General features: G+C 32.3%; 2 protein-coding genes across 2 annotated transcripts in view; both read left to right on the top strand.

Moving 5' to 3' along the window:
* The first annotated feature begins 1,405 nt into the window (after positions 1 to 1,405).
* Positions 1,406 to 8,775, top strand: LOC138708573 (chondroadherin-like). Its single transcript, XM_069838690.1, has 2 exons — positions 1,406 to 2,636; positions 8,635 to 8,775. Exons 1-2 carry the CDS (start codon positions 1,488 to 1,490, stop codon positions 8,773 to 8,775), a joined length of 1,290 nt encoding a protein of 429 aa, XP_069694791.1. The 5' UTR covers positions 1,406 to 1,487.
* A 2,677-nt stretch (positions 8,776 to 11,452) lies between these two features.
* The window catches only part of LOC138708572 (insulin-like growth factor-binding protein complex acid labile subunit), a 35,690-nt gene continuing 30,200 nt past the window's right edge, over positions 11,453 to 16,942 (top strand). Inside the window, exon 1 of the mRNA XM_069838689.1 lies at positions 11,453 to 12,505. Within this exon, the coding sequence (XP_069694790.1) occupies positions 11,461 to 12,505 (1,045 nt within the window). The 5' untranslated portion in view covers positions 11,453 to 11,460. The remainder of the gene's footprint in view (positions 12,506 to 16,942) is intronic.

Genomic DNA, 16,942 nt, shown 5'->3' with positions numbered 1-16,942 from the left:
GAATTTAAACTTGTCATTGAGGATTATTCCTAAATACTTCATCTTCGTGATTTGTTTTAGCCGTTTGTTGTTTAGGTAGATGTTAATTTATTTTTTTTTTTCGTTTCCTTCCCGATATTAACATTACATTGTATTTCTCTTCACTGAAGATTATGATTCTTCTTTCAGCCCATGCAGCTATTTTTTTATTTATATATTCGTGTAATTTTCTGCTTCAACTACATTTTCTGCCTTGATTATCGATATTAAATCATCTGCAAACGCTACCGCTTTTGCCGTTTCATGAAGTTAATGTTCAGTAAGGGATTATATAAAATATTCCACAGAGTCGGCCAATATAAGATCCTTGTGGGTACCCTTTACTGACTTCTCTTTCTAATTTAACGCTGTTGTTTGCCATTACTAGATTAGTTGATTAAAATAGGATGTAACGAACTTGTATATTCGTAGATTTCTTGGGAATCTGAGTTCTTTAAGAGAACATAGGATACTAGTCCATCATGCGGAATCGAAAGCGCCTTTAACATCTAGGCTTACGACGACTGAAATTTCTCTTGTTTTTAAGCTTTCTTATACGATATCCTTCACTGACATTGCAGCATCTATTGTGTTTGTTTGTGGTGAGAACTCATACTGGTTTTTGTTCATCAGGTCATAAGAGAATACATGATGATTTATTCTGTTTACTAGTACTTCCTCTAGTATCTTTCCGCTGATGTTGAGAAGACTTATAGGTCGGAATTTTGATGGTTCCAAACTGTTCTCTTATCCAGGTTTTATACTTGTATGTATGTATGTATGCATGCATGTATGTATGTATGTATGTATGTATGTATGTATGTATGTATGTATGTATGTATGTATGTATGTATGTATGTATGTATGTATGTATGTATGTATGCATGCATGCATGCATGTATGTAGTTATGTATGTATGTATGTATGTATGTATGTATGTATGTATGTGTGTGTATGTATGTATGTATGCATGTATATATGCATGTACAGTAAGCATGTGTGTATGTATTTGTGGGAAATAGTCACAATAATGCTGCATTATGAACTAGTAGATATAAATTTTGCCTATAATCTACATCGGCGTATTTCAAAACAGCACAGGCTGACTACACAATTGTTCGTTCATTATTCGAACTTCGAGCAGGAAACTCTACTCGTTTCTGAACGAGACCCTCCGTGCATCATCGGTCTGAATGTGTGTTGATGCTTAACGTGGGAAAGCCAAATTGTGACCTTTTCTGTCACAAGTGTCAGTATGATTTTGCCTTTCCAAGATTCGAATTCAGACTGTTTCCATTGTAGACGGGAAGTCGAGACCACTCGGCAGAGTAGGAATATTGAAAGAGAAAATTTTTAATAACGTAGTAGAATAACTCGGTAAAAGAAATATATCATAGTTATTATGGGACTTCTTTTTGAAGGAAAATATTAATAGTTACTCTTTTGTTCTCAACAGATCACCCGTCACCATGTCTACACGTTCAAGAATCCTCTCAGTCGCTTTAATGCTAGTAATACCAGTTCTCATATTCTGGATGTGGTTGCTCACCGAGGCTATAGATTCTTCAATGCTATGTCCCCGTGAATGTTGGTGTAATCCAGAAAAAGAAATACTGGATTGTTCACATGCTTCTTTAGAAGAGTTACCTCAAATTCATCACAACCCTATTTATGAATTATACCTCCATCACAACAACTTCAGCATACTTGCAAAAAAGGCATTTGTCTCGAAAAGTATTTTTCAAATTGAATCTTTGCACCTTGGTAATTGCAAAATCTCGTATATAGATGTAGATGCATTCAATGGTCTGGTATTGCTTGACTACCTTAATCTGGAAGACAACTTGTTAACAGGATTAAAAGTTGGTACATTTAAAAATATGACACATTTGGAAGGTCTTGATTTGGTGAAGAACAGAATTGAGAATTTGGATGCCGGAATTTTTGAAGGTTTGATATCGTTAAAGTGGCTAAATTTAGCGCATAATTTGTTATGCAGCTTGAGAAGTGATACCTTTATTGGGCTTAATAATTTGACAAATCTTTATTTGTGGCACAACAGATTATCTACTCTTCATCCAGATGTTTTTAGGCACTTGTCTAAGCTGAATGCTTTATATTTAGGTGAAAACGAAGAACTTCAGATTCCAAGTAACAGTTCCTTTCTGAACATACAGACAGTGGAGGAATTAGACATATCAGATTGTAATATAAGTAGTGTAATGCCCATATCATTCGAAAACGCAACTAACCTTACAAAGCTGATCCTGAGCAACAATAACCTCAAGACTATAGATGATAATATATTTAGAGTCATGCCGAAATTAACACATATATTTCTGGATGGAAACCCACTGGAATGTGACTGTGGACTGTTAAAGTTATGGAGATGGTGCCAGGAACATGGCGTCAAAGTAGTTGGGCATATGGAAGATTTTGTATTATGTGAGAGTCCTGAACAAGTGTCGGGGTTATGGTGGGGAGTACTTGGAAAGGCTCAGTGCAAAAATGGAAGCATAACGTACGAAGAAGACTACAATTCAGCAGTTACAAACTATGTTGAGACGCGTGACGATTATATTTTAAGATACGTCGATTTTGTTACGTATGTTGAGCTTGTAATACATATAATTTTATTTATATTTGGCGTGATTGGTAATGTAGTTATCCTAGTTGTGATAATATGCAATTCAGAAATGCGCACTGTTCCCAACGTTTACATAATGAATTTAGCTGTTAGCGATTTGTTACTGTTAACCATTAATACCATATTTCCCTACAGCACTAATGTGTCAGATTCGTGGAAATTCCGTGACGTTTTATGCCAAATGTTTGGGTTTCTCCGGCAATCTAGTATAGCAGTGTCTGCATATTTGATATCTGTTATGAGCATTCAGAGATACCAAATAATATCGAAGCCTTTACACAATAGTCGTCAAACTATGACTAGAATAATAACAATTGCAACCATCCTAGGAATATGGACAACATGTTCATTGTTTGCGATTCCACATACGTTAGCTATGCATTTCAAGGGAGTGTGTAGTGTCCGGTTAAGCCTAAAATACTACCAAAAAGTAGTTGTGTTTGAACTTCTCGTGTTCTGCATTTTTCCCCTAGGTGTTACAGCTTGTATGTATTGTCTGGCGGCACGCCATTTAATGAGGAGTACCAATATAGCGTCCGGAGAAGTTCACAATCAACGAAATTCGCGAAGGAGTACAACAAGAATTGTGTTGAGTTTTACATTGGTGTTTGTTGTTAGTTTGCTTCCGTATCACTTATTGTGGACTTCCTTTATAAGAAAAGACTTTGGCTATCGCATTGAGATGTATTACATGTACCGTATATCCACATACTTGCTTATGTTTAATTCGTGTTTTAATCCAGTAGCTCTGTGTTGCTCCAGTATGTGTTACAGAAGATACTTCAAGCATTACTTACTGAAGTGCTTTGGGAGAAAGTCTCCGACCACTGCTAATATTGCAAGGAAATGAGTAATTCAATAGATATTTGAAATGAAAAGCTCATGCATATGATATAAACTGAGAGATTTTCAAACTTGTACATTACATATCAGATATCAATTTTGTAATAAATAATTATGAAAATACTTTACATGTACTGTAAATACATTTATTTTATAAACATATTTAAATAAAAGGTCTTCCAATAAGATTGTCCTATTTTTAACATATAACATATTGCTTGTTTATTGCAGTCATATTTTTTCCCCATGGTTACAGCAAATACCTTACTATAATAATACCGGACAGCTAGCAGTATTGCGTGCGAAAGACACTGGTGCTGCTACCTACCTGCCGGTGTGGAGATACTCGCGAAACAAGCTGTAATCAACTGCAATGTATATTGTTGCTGGGCTAGTTAATAGTTTTATTAATTAGCGCTGTTTTAAAATGTCAGGGTATATGTGTGCTGTTTATAATTGTGACAATTGCAGCATTACAATTTACTCCAAATCGTACTCTCGATTTCCGACAGTTCATAAAACGTGAGTCAACAAAATTCGTTATTAGGCCTAATGCCTTTGTCTGTGTTGATGGAACAATACAAATTAGCTTTTTTATTTAGGCCTAATATATGAAAAGAAGTTAAAATATATTAGAAATTTTAAGGTTTTAGCAAATTAAGTTTCATTGTTGTCTGCATACCTTTACTAATAATTATTACAAGCAACAGAGTACTACCATTTTTATTTTCGGAGATGTCAGCAATGGGTATATAAAGAATTATTGTAAATTCATTCCTAATGTCAGAATTGATTTTGTCTCACTGAAGCAAAGACAAAATATGTAAGAATTTATAATTACGGAAAAGTAATATGAAGTATGCAATGTTCTCATAATATGGAGCTCTGATATAAGGTAATAATAATTTTGCATTAAATACTTTTCAACATTTCTTAAGAGTTTCATATATAATTCCACATTAGTAACTCACGTTTAAAACAATACTCCGAATCCCGCTATGTTAATATTTGTATATGTGGACGTAATATGATCCCTCTCCGCTAGATGTCAGGTCCGCAATATTTCGCACTCACGCCAAAGCTACTAGTATACAGCTGTCTGGTATTATTATAGTAAGGTATTTTGTTACAGTAATTTACAAACAATCAAGAAACGTTACACCATTCCACAACGGTAGAAATCTTGTTATTTTTTTTTTCAAAATGACTCATACGTTCGGCAGGCATTCCGTGCATTACGTGAAGTATACGGTGAGCGTAATCGTCCCTGCCTGAGAACAATTCGACGTTTGATCGAAAAATTTGAGGCAACTAGTTCTGTCGCAAATCAAACAACGCCTGATTTCAGAGAGATGGCGCCACATGTCATACTGCTCACAAAGCAGTGAATCTTTTTCAGAGAAGATCAGGGCTTCAACATTTTGCGTGGTGGTGATGTTAACTGGCACCCGAGATCATGTGATTTAACGTCGCTGGATTAATTGGTATGGGGTTTGTTAAATCACGGGTTTATGCCAGCAGTTAATGACCTGAGGAACACTATCACGTTTTTATTCGTGAAATTGAGTCTGGATTATGTTTGTCTGTTATTGAAAATTGGAAGACCCGTACATGCGAAACCCAAAGATGCCGCGACGGCCATTAATTCTTCCATACGTAATGGCATTAAGTATACTTCAAAATCATAAATAAATAAATGAATAAATGAATAAATAAATAAGTAAATATATAAATAACTAAATAAATAAATGAATAAATAAATAACTAACTAAATAAACGAATAAATAAATAAGTGAATAAATAAATGAATAAATAAACAACTAAATAGATAGATAAATAAATAAATAGATAAATAAATAAATGGTTAACTAAATAAATAAATAAATAAATAAATAAATAGATAAATAAATAAATAGATAAATAAATGGATGGATAAATAAATAATTAGATAAATAAATAAATAACTTAGTAAATAAATATCTAAATAAATTACTAGGTCAATAAATTAATAGCTAAATAAATAACTAAATAAATAAACAAATAACAAAATAAATAAATAAATAAATAAGTAACTAAATAAATGAATAAATAAATAAGTAAATAAATAAATAAGTAAATAAATAAGGAGCTATATAAAGAAATGAAGTAAATAAATAAAAAATAAATAACTAAATAAATAAACAACTAAATAAATAAGTAAATAAATAAATATCTATATAAATATATAACTTAATAAATAAATACATAAACTAAATAAATACATAAATAAACCACATAAATTAATTAATTAACTAAATTAATTGGGTGAATTAAAAAATGAACTAAATACATAAATTGATTAAATAAATAACTAATTAAAAAAATTAATTAACTATAAAAAATTAACTAAATAAATAAATAAATAAATAAATTATCTAAATCAATAAATAAAATAACTAAATAGATAAATAACTAAATAGGTAAATAGATCAATACATAGATCGACAGACAGGCACACAAGCAGACGGACAGAGAGACAGACAGAAAGACAGATACATAGATAAACTAAGTAAATGAATAAATAAATAAATAAATAATTAAAGAAATAAGTAAAGAAATAAATAAGTAAATATTAAATAAGTAAACAAGTAAACAATAAATGAATAAATAAGTAAATAAATAACTAAATAATTAAATAACTAAGTAAATAACTAGATAAGTAAATAAATAAGTAAATATTAGCGAATACATTTTGCAGTTGGTTGCTTTTTCAATATGGCAAAACTCACAGAAAAAGAGTCGAAATTACTCTTCGTTTTTTACCTAGGCAGCAAAAATGACCAACAATATTGCATGTGTTTGTGAAAAAATAACGAAGAAAGTAGAAAAACGTGAAAATATATTAGCTACTTTGATTTGCTTACTTATCTCATCAACTCAATAATTGCTCAGATATGAAACTTGTGCTACGTTATCATATGTTGCAGTAGCGGTTGGCAAGTTTGCAAAAATAGCTTCAAGGGATATTAATGAGATGATAATGAGGAATTTGATTGCATTCCGTTATCATTTCACACAAATCGCCCATCGCCAGTTGGCAATGCGAGAAATTGGTTCCTTAAGGATTACCTGCCTGTAACCAGAGTACTCAGCGAACCTCAGCGCAGTCAGCCGGTATTGGCTGGGAATGCGCCAGCTAGTTTACAATGGACCGATAGAACATGTTATAGGAACAGGAAAAGTTCACCACTGTGAAGTAGCGGTTAGCACGTCTGGCTGTGAAAATAGCGGCATCGGGTTCAAATCCTGGTTGGAATAAGTTACCTGCTTGAGGTTTTTCCGGGGTTTTCCCTCAACCTATGACGAGCAATTGATGGGTAACTTTCGGCGCTGAACACCGGACTCATCTCGTTAGCATTATCAACTTCATCTCTTTCAGACGCTGGAGAACCATAGCAGTTGATAAAGCCTCGTAAAATAACCAATTAAAAACAGGAACAGGATGCTGCGAGTTCTGAGATAAGGACGGGCAGGTCGTGCGGCAGCTGTTATCTGTCGGATCACAGACTCTGCTGTCCTGGAGCCCTGCATATCGCATATTTCCATGATCTGCTGCGTCACTACTGTTAAATTACACTGTACGTGCCTTGGAGAATCAATTATTAATCAAGGGAATCCACTTTTATATTTCGGTAAGCAGTTTATTTTCCTACATGGACTAATGATCTTCTAGCTTTAAACTGTCAATAATATTTCGAAACTATATTGAGGAAAAATAACAACGGAACTGACTTCGATTCTGTGGGAGGTTAGTGGAAGTAAATTTCTTCTCACATTGTTGTAGGCTGTAACTTCAAGAGGCAGAGCGAAGTCATGGCATTATAGTAGATTGCAATAGAAGAGTGGGAAGTGCCTTATAACATAATCTGGAATACAGACTGGAAAAAAAGGCAAAGCAGAGTTATTTTTTTCATTTTCCGATGTTAAGTTACGCGCATAACCCATATGTGTCGCACACTATGTTTCGGAGTGTCGTCATTTAAATAAATTTGTTTTCTATTTGAATATTGCATAAATTTTCTTTCTTAAGTGAACATTTCTCCTATAAGAAAGTTTGAACGTTGTTGCCAAGGCTGTAAGTAGGTTATAACAGCACACTAGTGCGGTAGGTAGTTTTAACAGCACTGTGATTTCTTTTGTTTGCATAGCAACCAAGCTACGTTTGTATATTGCCAACTTACGAGACATGTAAACTGCATCGTTAAATACGATTAAAGTATACCATCATCCAAAATAGTATATTGCGCTACAAGTGTGGTAAATGAGATTTACAGGAACAGGAAAAGATACAAAAAGATGAGACGAAGTTGGGTCTTTTAAATTTCCGAGATGGTGTAAACACACAAGTATTGCATACTGTTTTTTGGCCGATTTTAATAACAGAAATAAATGTTTATTAATAAAGTTTGTTATTTGTTGGTAGGTGTCATTCATTTGCTTTTATTCCTATTTTATTTATTTACGGCACGTGCGCTGTAAGCTTAACTTACAAGGACTACCGAGAACATCGGTAAAATCGTAAAAAAATACGAAGAGTGACGGCTTGTAACGGACACACCCTAAACATTATTATTTTTTATTGTCTGAGGTTAGAACAGTCGATCAAATTCAATTTTGTGTTTTTTCTTTTATTTCATACCAATTATATTTGTAAAATTCTCTAGTTCTTTCGGTGTTAGCACAGTTTTCATGTCCCTGGCAGAAGTCACACTTGATCCAGCTTTCCTGGAAGGTTTCACCGCAAATGATACATTCTGTTTCCCCTTCAACATTTTTTCAGTCCTTGGTTTTAATTTCGTTTCGACTTGTTAGTTCTTTCATTTGTGCCGTCTTGCATTAACCTTTCCTTTTTTCCATTCTTCAAGCCTGCCTCTCTTCCAGCTCAGTTCTGTTAAGGGCTTGATGAGAGTATCTCACTTCTGGCAGCTCGTCTCCTTTTCACATTAACCTCCCGTTGAGCAGCTTCTGCAATTGGTGAAATCAGTTTAATGATGCAACTAAAATAGGGAGTCAGAGGTGGTGTGGTTGAGTGAGATTTTGACGTTGAAGTTGATGCTGGATCAAGATGTTGATTGAGTGGTTTCAAGCATGAAGCAGGTGTTATGGATCCAAAAGTTGATGGTTTCGATTTTGAGATTGGGAACAGCTGGGAAGAAGTGGACGGCTTGGCAGTGCACAACGTAGGTACTGACTTAGATGCTGAAGCTTCTTGTACTTCTGGAGGCTGAGGTACATCCTCTACAGTTGTCTCAGGACCTTTAGATCCACCATTCCTAGACTCTTCAAAAAACGTATCAGAGATATCAAGACCCTTCGGATAGCATGTAGTCTAAGTCGGTGAAAGTGATCCGGTTGATGAATGCCAGTATATTCAAACCCTTTCTTTGCTAATCCATGCGGCATACCCGTGAATATCCTAATTTGACCAGTTCTACGACTTCATAGTCCATAATTCTGGAGAAAAGATTTCTGGGCATCCATCTAGAGCAAGCTTCATTACAGGCGTCCGTGAAGGGCTTCAAATCTCTTCTAATGGTTGGAGCCTATGCGTTGTATGAAGAGTGAGACCCAATTTGGAATTTATAATTGTCCGTTACTAGACGATAACGTTCTGTCCGGTACTATCCGAATTACACCGTCATTATATTGGCACAATAAATTTAAACTATGTAATAATTTTCATTGTAACTAATACACCAATCTATTATTTAAGAATAACTTTACACTATATTTAAGATATATTGTACCAATACTTCAAGTGCAAGAAAGGCATACTATCAAATTTAAGTCGATGCACAGAAACTAAACCATAGAAACGCAAAATGGTATCTGCGAATTGTACTCTTCGAGCGAATGATTCCAACTGAAAGCAGTGTTTAGATGTCGCATACAGAAACGTAACCATGTCACTCAGGTACTACCATCTGGTAGTAGATGAAAGAAACATCACTGTCCGATATTACCCGATGTCCGATACTACCCAACTCTCCCCTACTCACTCTTACTCCCATCTGTGAATATTTAAAGTGTGTAGTCCTTATCTCCTGATCCCTCATTGATCTTGACAGCTTCTACTGGGTGAGGCCAGTTTCTGTGTTCCACTTCTCGGGTTATGGTATATGTTTGGTTATCTCTTCCTTTCATTATGTTGTACAATTTAAGCGACTCCTCAATTTTTAAGGTAATGGGAGTTATTCCTGGCAGCATACTCAGTGTTTCAGTAGATGTTGTACGAAAGGCTTTTGATATATTTATATAGATGAGTCTTTGGACTCTAGTATATTTCGCTCTGTTAGAATCAAACTTCATCGCTTCAGCCCATACTGGTGCTCCGTAAGCAATAGGGGTAGTATGGCTCCCTTATATATATATATATATATATATATATATATATATATATATATATATATATATATATATATATGTATAGTCTTGAAGCTTTATGTTGTAATCCCCAAGTTATTTTGGCCGATCTGGATAAAGTATGGATTAATTTAGCACATCTTTCAACTGCGTAGTTTACATGTTGACTGAATTTAAACTTGTCATCGAGGATTATTCCTAAATACTTCATCTTCGTGATTTGTTCTAGCCGTTTGTTGTTTAGGTAGATGTTAATTATTTTTTTTGTTTTTCTTTTCGTTTCCTTCTCGATATTAACATTACACTGGATTTCTCTTCACTGACGATTATCTTTCTTCTTTCAGCCCATGTGGCTATTTTTTTTATTTGTATATTCGTGTAATTTTCTGCTTCAACTACATTTTCTGCCTTGATTATCGATATTAAATCATCTGCAAACGCTACCGCTTTTGCCGTTTCATGAAGTTAAGGTTCAGTAAGGGTTATATAAAATATTCCACAGAGTCGGCCCAATAAAAGATCCTTGTGGGCACCCTTTATTGACTTCTCTTTCTAATTTAACGCTGGTGTTTGCCATTACTAGATTAGTTGATTAAAATAGGATTTAACGAAGTTGTATACTCGTAGATTTCTTGGGAATCTGAGTTCTTTAAGAGAACATAGGATACTAGGCCATCACACGGAATCGAAAGCGGCTTTAACATCTAGGCTTACGACGACTGATATTTCTCTTGTTTTTAAGCTTTCTTCTACGAAGTCCTTCACTGACATTGCAGCATCCATTGTGTTTCTTTGTGGTGAGAAGTCATACTGGTTTTTGTTCATCAGATCATAAGAGAATACATGATGATTTATTCTGTTTACTAGTACTTCCTCTAGTATCTTTCCCCTGATGTTGAGAAGACTTATAGTTCGGAATTTTGATGGTTCCAAATTGTTCTCTTTTCCAGGTTTTATAATTGTATGTATGTATGTATGTATGTATGTATGTATGTATGTATGTATGTATGTATGTATGTATGTATGTATGTATGTATGTATGTATGTATGTATGTATGTATGCACGTACAGTAAGTATGTGTGTATGTATTTGTGGGAAGGGGTAACAATTACGCTGCATTGTGATCTAGTAGATATAAATTTTGTTTATAATCTATATCGGCGTGTTTCAAAACAGCACAGGCTGACTACACAAAGGTTCGTTCATTACTCGAACTTCGAGCAGGAAACTCCACTCGTTTCTGAACCAGACCCTCCGTGCATCACCGGTCAGAATGTGTGTTTATGCTTAATGTGGGAAAGACGATTTGCGACCTTTTTCTGTCACAAGTTTCAGTATGATTTTGCCTTTCCAAGATTCGAATTCAGACTATTGCCATTGTACACCGGAGGTCGAGACCACTCAGCAGGGCAGGAATATTGAAAGAGAAATTTTTAATAACGTATTGGAATAATTTGGTAAAAGAAAAATATCATATTTGTTATTGGATTTCTTTTTGGAAGAAAATATTAATAGTTACTCTTTTGTTCTCAACAGAGCACCAATTACCATGTCTTCACGTTCAAGAATCATCCCAGTCGCTTTATTACTACTAATACCACTTCTCATATTCTGGATGTGGTTGCTCTCCAAGGCTATAAGATCTTCATGGCTATGTCCCCGTGAATGTTGGTGTGATCCAGAGGAAGATATACTGTATTGTTCACATGCTTCTTTAAAAGAGTTACCTCAAATTTATCACAACCCTCTTTATGAATTGTACCTCCATCACAACAACTTCAGCATACTTGCAAAAAAGGCATTTGTCTCCAAAAGTATTTTGCAAATTGAATCTTTGTACCTTGGTTATTGCGAAATCTCGTATATAGATGTAGATGCATTCAATGGTCTGGTATTGCTTGACTACCTTAGTCTGGTTAACAACTTGTTAACAGGATTAAGAGTTGGTACATTTAAAAATATGACGCATTTGCAAAGTCTTCATTTGGCGTACAACAGAATTGAGAATTTAGAGGCCGGAATTTTTGAAGGTTTGACTTCATTAGAGTGGCTAAATTTAGCGCATAATTTGTTATACAGCTTGGGAAGTGGTACCTTTATTGGACTTACTAATTTGAAAAATATTTTTCTGTCGCATAACAGATTATCTACTCTTCATCCAGATGTTTTTATGCACTTGACTAAGCTGAATGCTTTATATTTAGATGAAAACAAAGAACTTCAGATTCCAAGTAACAGTTCCTTTCTGAACATACAGACAGTGGAGGAATTAGACATATCAGATTGTAATATAAGTCGTGTAATGCCCATATCATTCGAAAACGCAACTAACCTTACAAAGCTGATCCTGAGCAACAATAACCTCAAGACCATAGATGATAAAATATTTAGAGGCATGCTGAAATTAACATATATATATATATATCTGTACGGAAACCCACTGGAATGTGACTGTGGACTCTTAAACGTATGGAGATGGTGCCAGGAACATGGCATCGAAGTAGTTGAGTATGTGGAACATTTTGTATTATGTGAGAGTCCTGATCAAGTGTCGGGGTTGTGGTGGGGAGTGCTTGGAAAGGCTCAGTGCAAAAATTGAAGCATAACGTACGAAGAAGACTACAATTCTGTAGTTCCATATCACATTGAGTGGCGTAATGATTATTATTCAAGATACGACACTTTTGTTGCGTATGTTGAACCTGTAATATACATACTTTTATTTATATTTGGCGTGATTGGTAATGTAGCTGTCCTAGTTGTGATAATATGCAATTCAGAAATGCGCACTGTTCCCAACGTTTACATAATGAATTTGACTGTTAGTGATTTGTTTTTCTTAACAATTAATACCACATTTCCCTACATCACTATAGTGTTAGATTCGTGGCAAGTCGGTGACGTTTTATGCCCAATGTTTGGGTTTTTCCGGCAAACTAGTATAGGAGTGTCTCCATATTTTATATCTGTTATGAGCATTCAGAGGTACCAAGTAATATCAAGGCCTTTACACAACAGACGGCAATCTATGACTAGAATAATAACAATTGCCACCATCCTAGGAATATGGACAATATGTTCATTGTTTGCGATTCCATTTACGTTAGCTATGCATTTTAGTATACCTTGTAGTAGCTGGTTGACACGAAAATACTACCAAAAACTGGTCGTGTTTGAACTTCTCGTGTTCTGTATTTTTCCCCTGGGTATAACGGTCTGTATGTATTGTCTGGCGGCACGCCATTTAATGAGGAGTACCAATATAGCGTCCGGAGAAGTTCACAATCAAGGAAATTCGCGCAGGGGTACTACAAGAATTGTGTTGAGTTTTACATTGGTGTTTGTTGTTAGTTTGCTCCCGTATCACTTATTGTGGACTTCCATTATAAGAAGAGAACCTGACTATCACATTGAGTTGTATTACATGTACCATATGTCCACATACTTGCTTATGTTTAATTCTTGTTTTAACCCAGTAGCATTGTGTTGCTCTAGTAAGTGTTACAGAAGATACTTCAAGCATTACTTACTGAAGTGCTGTGGGAGAAAGTCTCCGACCACTGCTGATATTGCTAGGAAATGAGTAACTGAATATATTTAAAAAATGTAAAGCACGTGCATATGAAGTAAACTGAGAGATTTTGTGACCTGTACATTACATATCAGATATTAATTTTGTAATAAAAATTATAAATACACTTATATGTACTGTAAAATTCATTTTATAAACATAATTAAATAAAAGGTCTTCCAATAAGAGTGTCCTATTTTTAACATATAAGATATTGCTTGTTTATGAAGCTATAGCAGTCATATTTTTTTTCCCATGGTTACAGCAGATACCTTACAACAATAATACCGGACAGCTAGCAGTTTTGCGTGCAAACGACGCTGGTGCTGCTACCTATCTGCTGGTGTGGAGATACTCGCGAAACAAGCTGTAATGAACTGCAATGTATATTATTGCTGTTCTAGTTAATAGTTTTATTAATTAATGCTGTGTTAAAATGTCAAGGTGTATGTGTGCTGTTTATAATTGTGACAATTGCAGCATTACAATTTACTCAAAATGGTACTTTCGATTTCCGACAGTTCATAAAACGTGAGTCAACAAAATTCGTTATTAGGCCTAATGCTTTTGTCTGTGTTGATAGAACAATAAAAATTAGCGTTTTTATTTAGGCCTAATAAATGAATAGAAGTTAAAATATATTGGAAATTTTAAGGTTTTAGCAAATTAAGTTTTATTGTTGTATACATGCCTTTACTAATATTTATTACAAGCATCAGAGTACTACCATTTTTAATTTTGCAGTTGTTAGCAATGGGCATATAAAGCATTATTGTAAATTCATTCCTAATGTCAGAAATGATTTTGTCTCACTAAAGCAAAGAAATAATATGTAACAATTAATAATTACGGAAAGTAATATGAAGTATGTAATATTCTCATAATATGCACCTCTCATATAAAGTAATAATTTTACATTAAATACTATTCAACATTTCTTAAGTGTTTAATATATAATTCCACATTAGTAACTCACGTTTTATACAATAGTCCGAATCCCGCTATGTTAATATTTGTATATGTGGACGTAATTCAATTCCGCTCCGCTAGATGTCAGGTCCGCGATATTTCGCGCTCAAGCTAGTATACAGGTGTCCGGTATTATTATAGTTAGGTATTTGGTTACAGTAGTTCACAAACAATCATGAAACGTTACACCATTCCACAACGGTAGATATCTTCAAAAATTTTTGTCAAAATGACTCATTCAAAATGACTCATTCCTTTGCCAGGCATTCCTTGCATTACATGAAGTGTAGGATGTGCGTAATCGTCCCTGCCTGAGAACAATTCGACGTTTGATCGAAAAATTTGAGGCAACTAGTCCTGTCGCAAATCAAACAACGCCTGATTTCAGCAATATGGCGCCACGTGTCATACTGCTCAAAAAATAGTGGACCTTTTTGAGAGAAGATCAGGGCTTCAACATTTTGCGTGGTGGTGATGTTAACTGGCACCCGAGATCATGTGATTTAACGTCGCTGGATTAATTGGTATGGGGTTTGTTAAATCAGGGGTTTATGCCAACAGTTAATGACCTAAGGAACACTATCACGTTTTTATTCGTGAAATTGAGTCTGGATTATGTTTGTCTGTTATTGAAAATTGGAAGATCCGTACATGCGCAACCCAACGATGCAGCGACGGCCATTAACTCTTCCATACGTAATGGCATTAAGTGTGCTTCAAAATGGTAAATAAATAAATGAATAAAGGAATAAATAAATAAATAAATAAATAAATAAATAAATAAATGTATAAGTAAATAGATAAATAGATAAATAAATAACTAAGTAAATAAGTAGCTAAATAAATAACTAAATAAATAAACAAAATAACAAAATAAATAATTAAATAAGTAAACGAGTAACTAAATAAAGAAATAAATAAATATGTAAATAAATAATAAATAAATTAATTAAAAACTAAATACATAAATGAACTAAATAAATAAAAAAATAAGTAAATAAATAAATAAATAATTAAATAAATAAATAATCAGTAAGTAAAAACATAAATAAGTAAATGAATAAATAAATAAATAGATAAATAAATAAATAAATAAATAAATAACTAAGTAAATAAATAGCTAAATAAATAACTAAATACATAAACAAGTAACTAAATAAATAAACAAATAAATATGAAAATAATAACTAATAAATAAGTAAGAAACTAAATAAATAAATGAACTAAATAAATATAAAAATAAATAACTAATAAATAAACAACTAAATAAATAAATATCGAAATAAATAACTAACTAAATAAATAAATAAATAAATAAATATACTAAATATATACATAAATAAACCACATAAATTAATTAATTAATTAATCAACTAAATTAACTAGATAAATTAAAAAATTAATTAAATACATAAATTAAGTAAATAAATAATTAAATAACTAAATAATTTAATTGACTAAATAAATAAACTAAATAAATACACTAAATGAATAAATAAAATTACAATATAAATATAATAGCTATATAAATAAAATAACTAAATAGATAAATAGATCAATACATAGATCGAGAGACAGTCAAACAGACAGATATGTACATAAAATAAATAAATAAATATGTGAATAAATAAATATATAAATAAATCAGTAAGTAAACAAATAAATAAATAAGTAAGAAAATAAATATGTAAATAAATAAATAAACAAATAAATATGTAAATAATAACTAATAAATAAGTAAGAAACTAAATAAATAAATGAACTAAATAAATATAAAAATAAATAACTAATAAATAAACAACTAAATAAATAAATATCGAAATAAATAACTAACTAAATAAATAAATAAATAAATAAATAAATATACTAAATATATACATAAATAAACCACATAAATTAAATAATTAATTAATCAACTAAATTAACTAGATAAATTAAAAAATTAATTAAATACATAAATTAAGTAAATAAATAATTAAATAACTAAATAATTTAATTGACTAAATAAATAAACTAAATAAATACACTAAATGAATAAATAAAATTACAATATAAATATAATAGCTATATAAATAAAATAACTAAATAGATAAATAGATCAATACATAGATCGAGAGACAGTCAAACAGACAGATATGTACATAAAATAAATAAATAAATATGTGAATAAATAAATATATAAATAAATCAGTAAGTAAACAAATAAATAAATAAGTAAGAAAATAAATATGTAAATAAATAAATAAATCGTTAATTAAAGGAATAAGTAAAGAAATAAATAAGTAAATAATAAATAAGTAAACAAACCATGAATGAATAAATAAGTAAATAAATTACTAAATAATTACATAAGTAAATAAAGAAATAACTAAATAAATAAATAACTAGATAAGTAAATAAATAAGCATATAGGTAAATATTAGCGAATACATTTTGTAGTTGGTTGCTTTTTCAGAATGGCAAAATTCACAGAAAGAGAGTCGAAATTACT

Source organism: Periplaneta americana, chromosome 11, assembly GCF_040183065.1.
Source record: "Periplaneta americana isolate PAMFEO1 chromosome 11, P.americana_PAMFEO1_priV1, whole genome shotgun sequence".
Taxonomy (NCBI): domain Eukaryota; kingdom Metazoa; phylum Arthropoda; class Insecta; order Blattodea; family Blattidae; genus Periplaneta; species Periplaneta americana.
The sequence above is the reverse complement of the archived record's forward strand: the minus strand, read 5'-3'. Positions and strand labels throughout refer to the sequence as shown.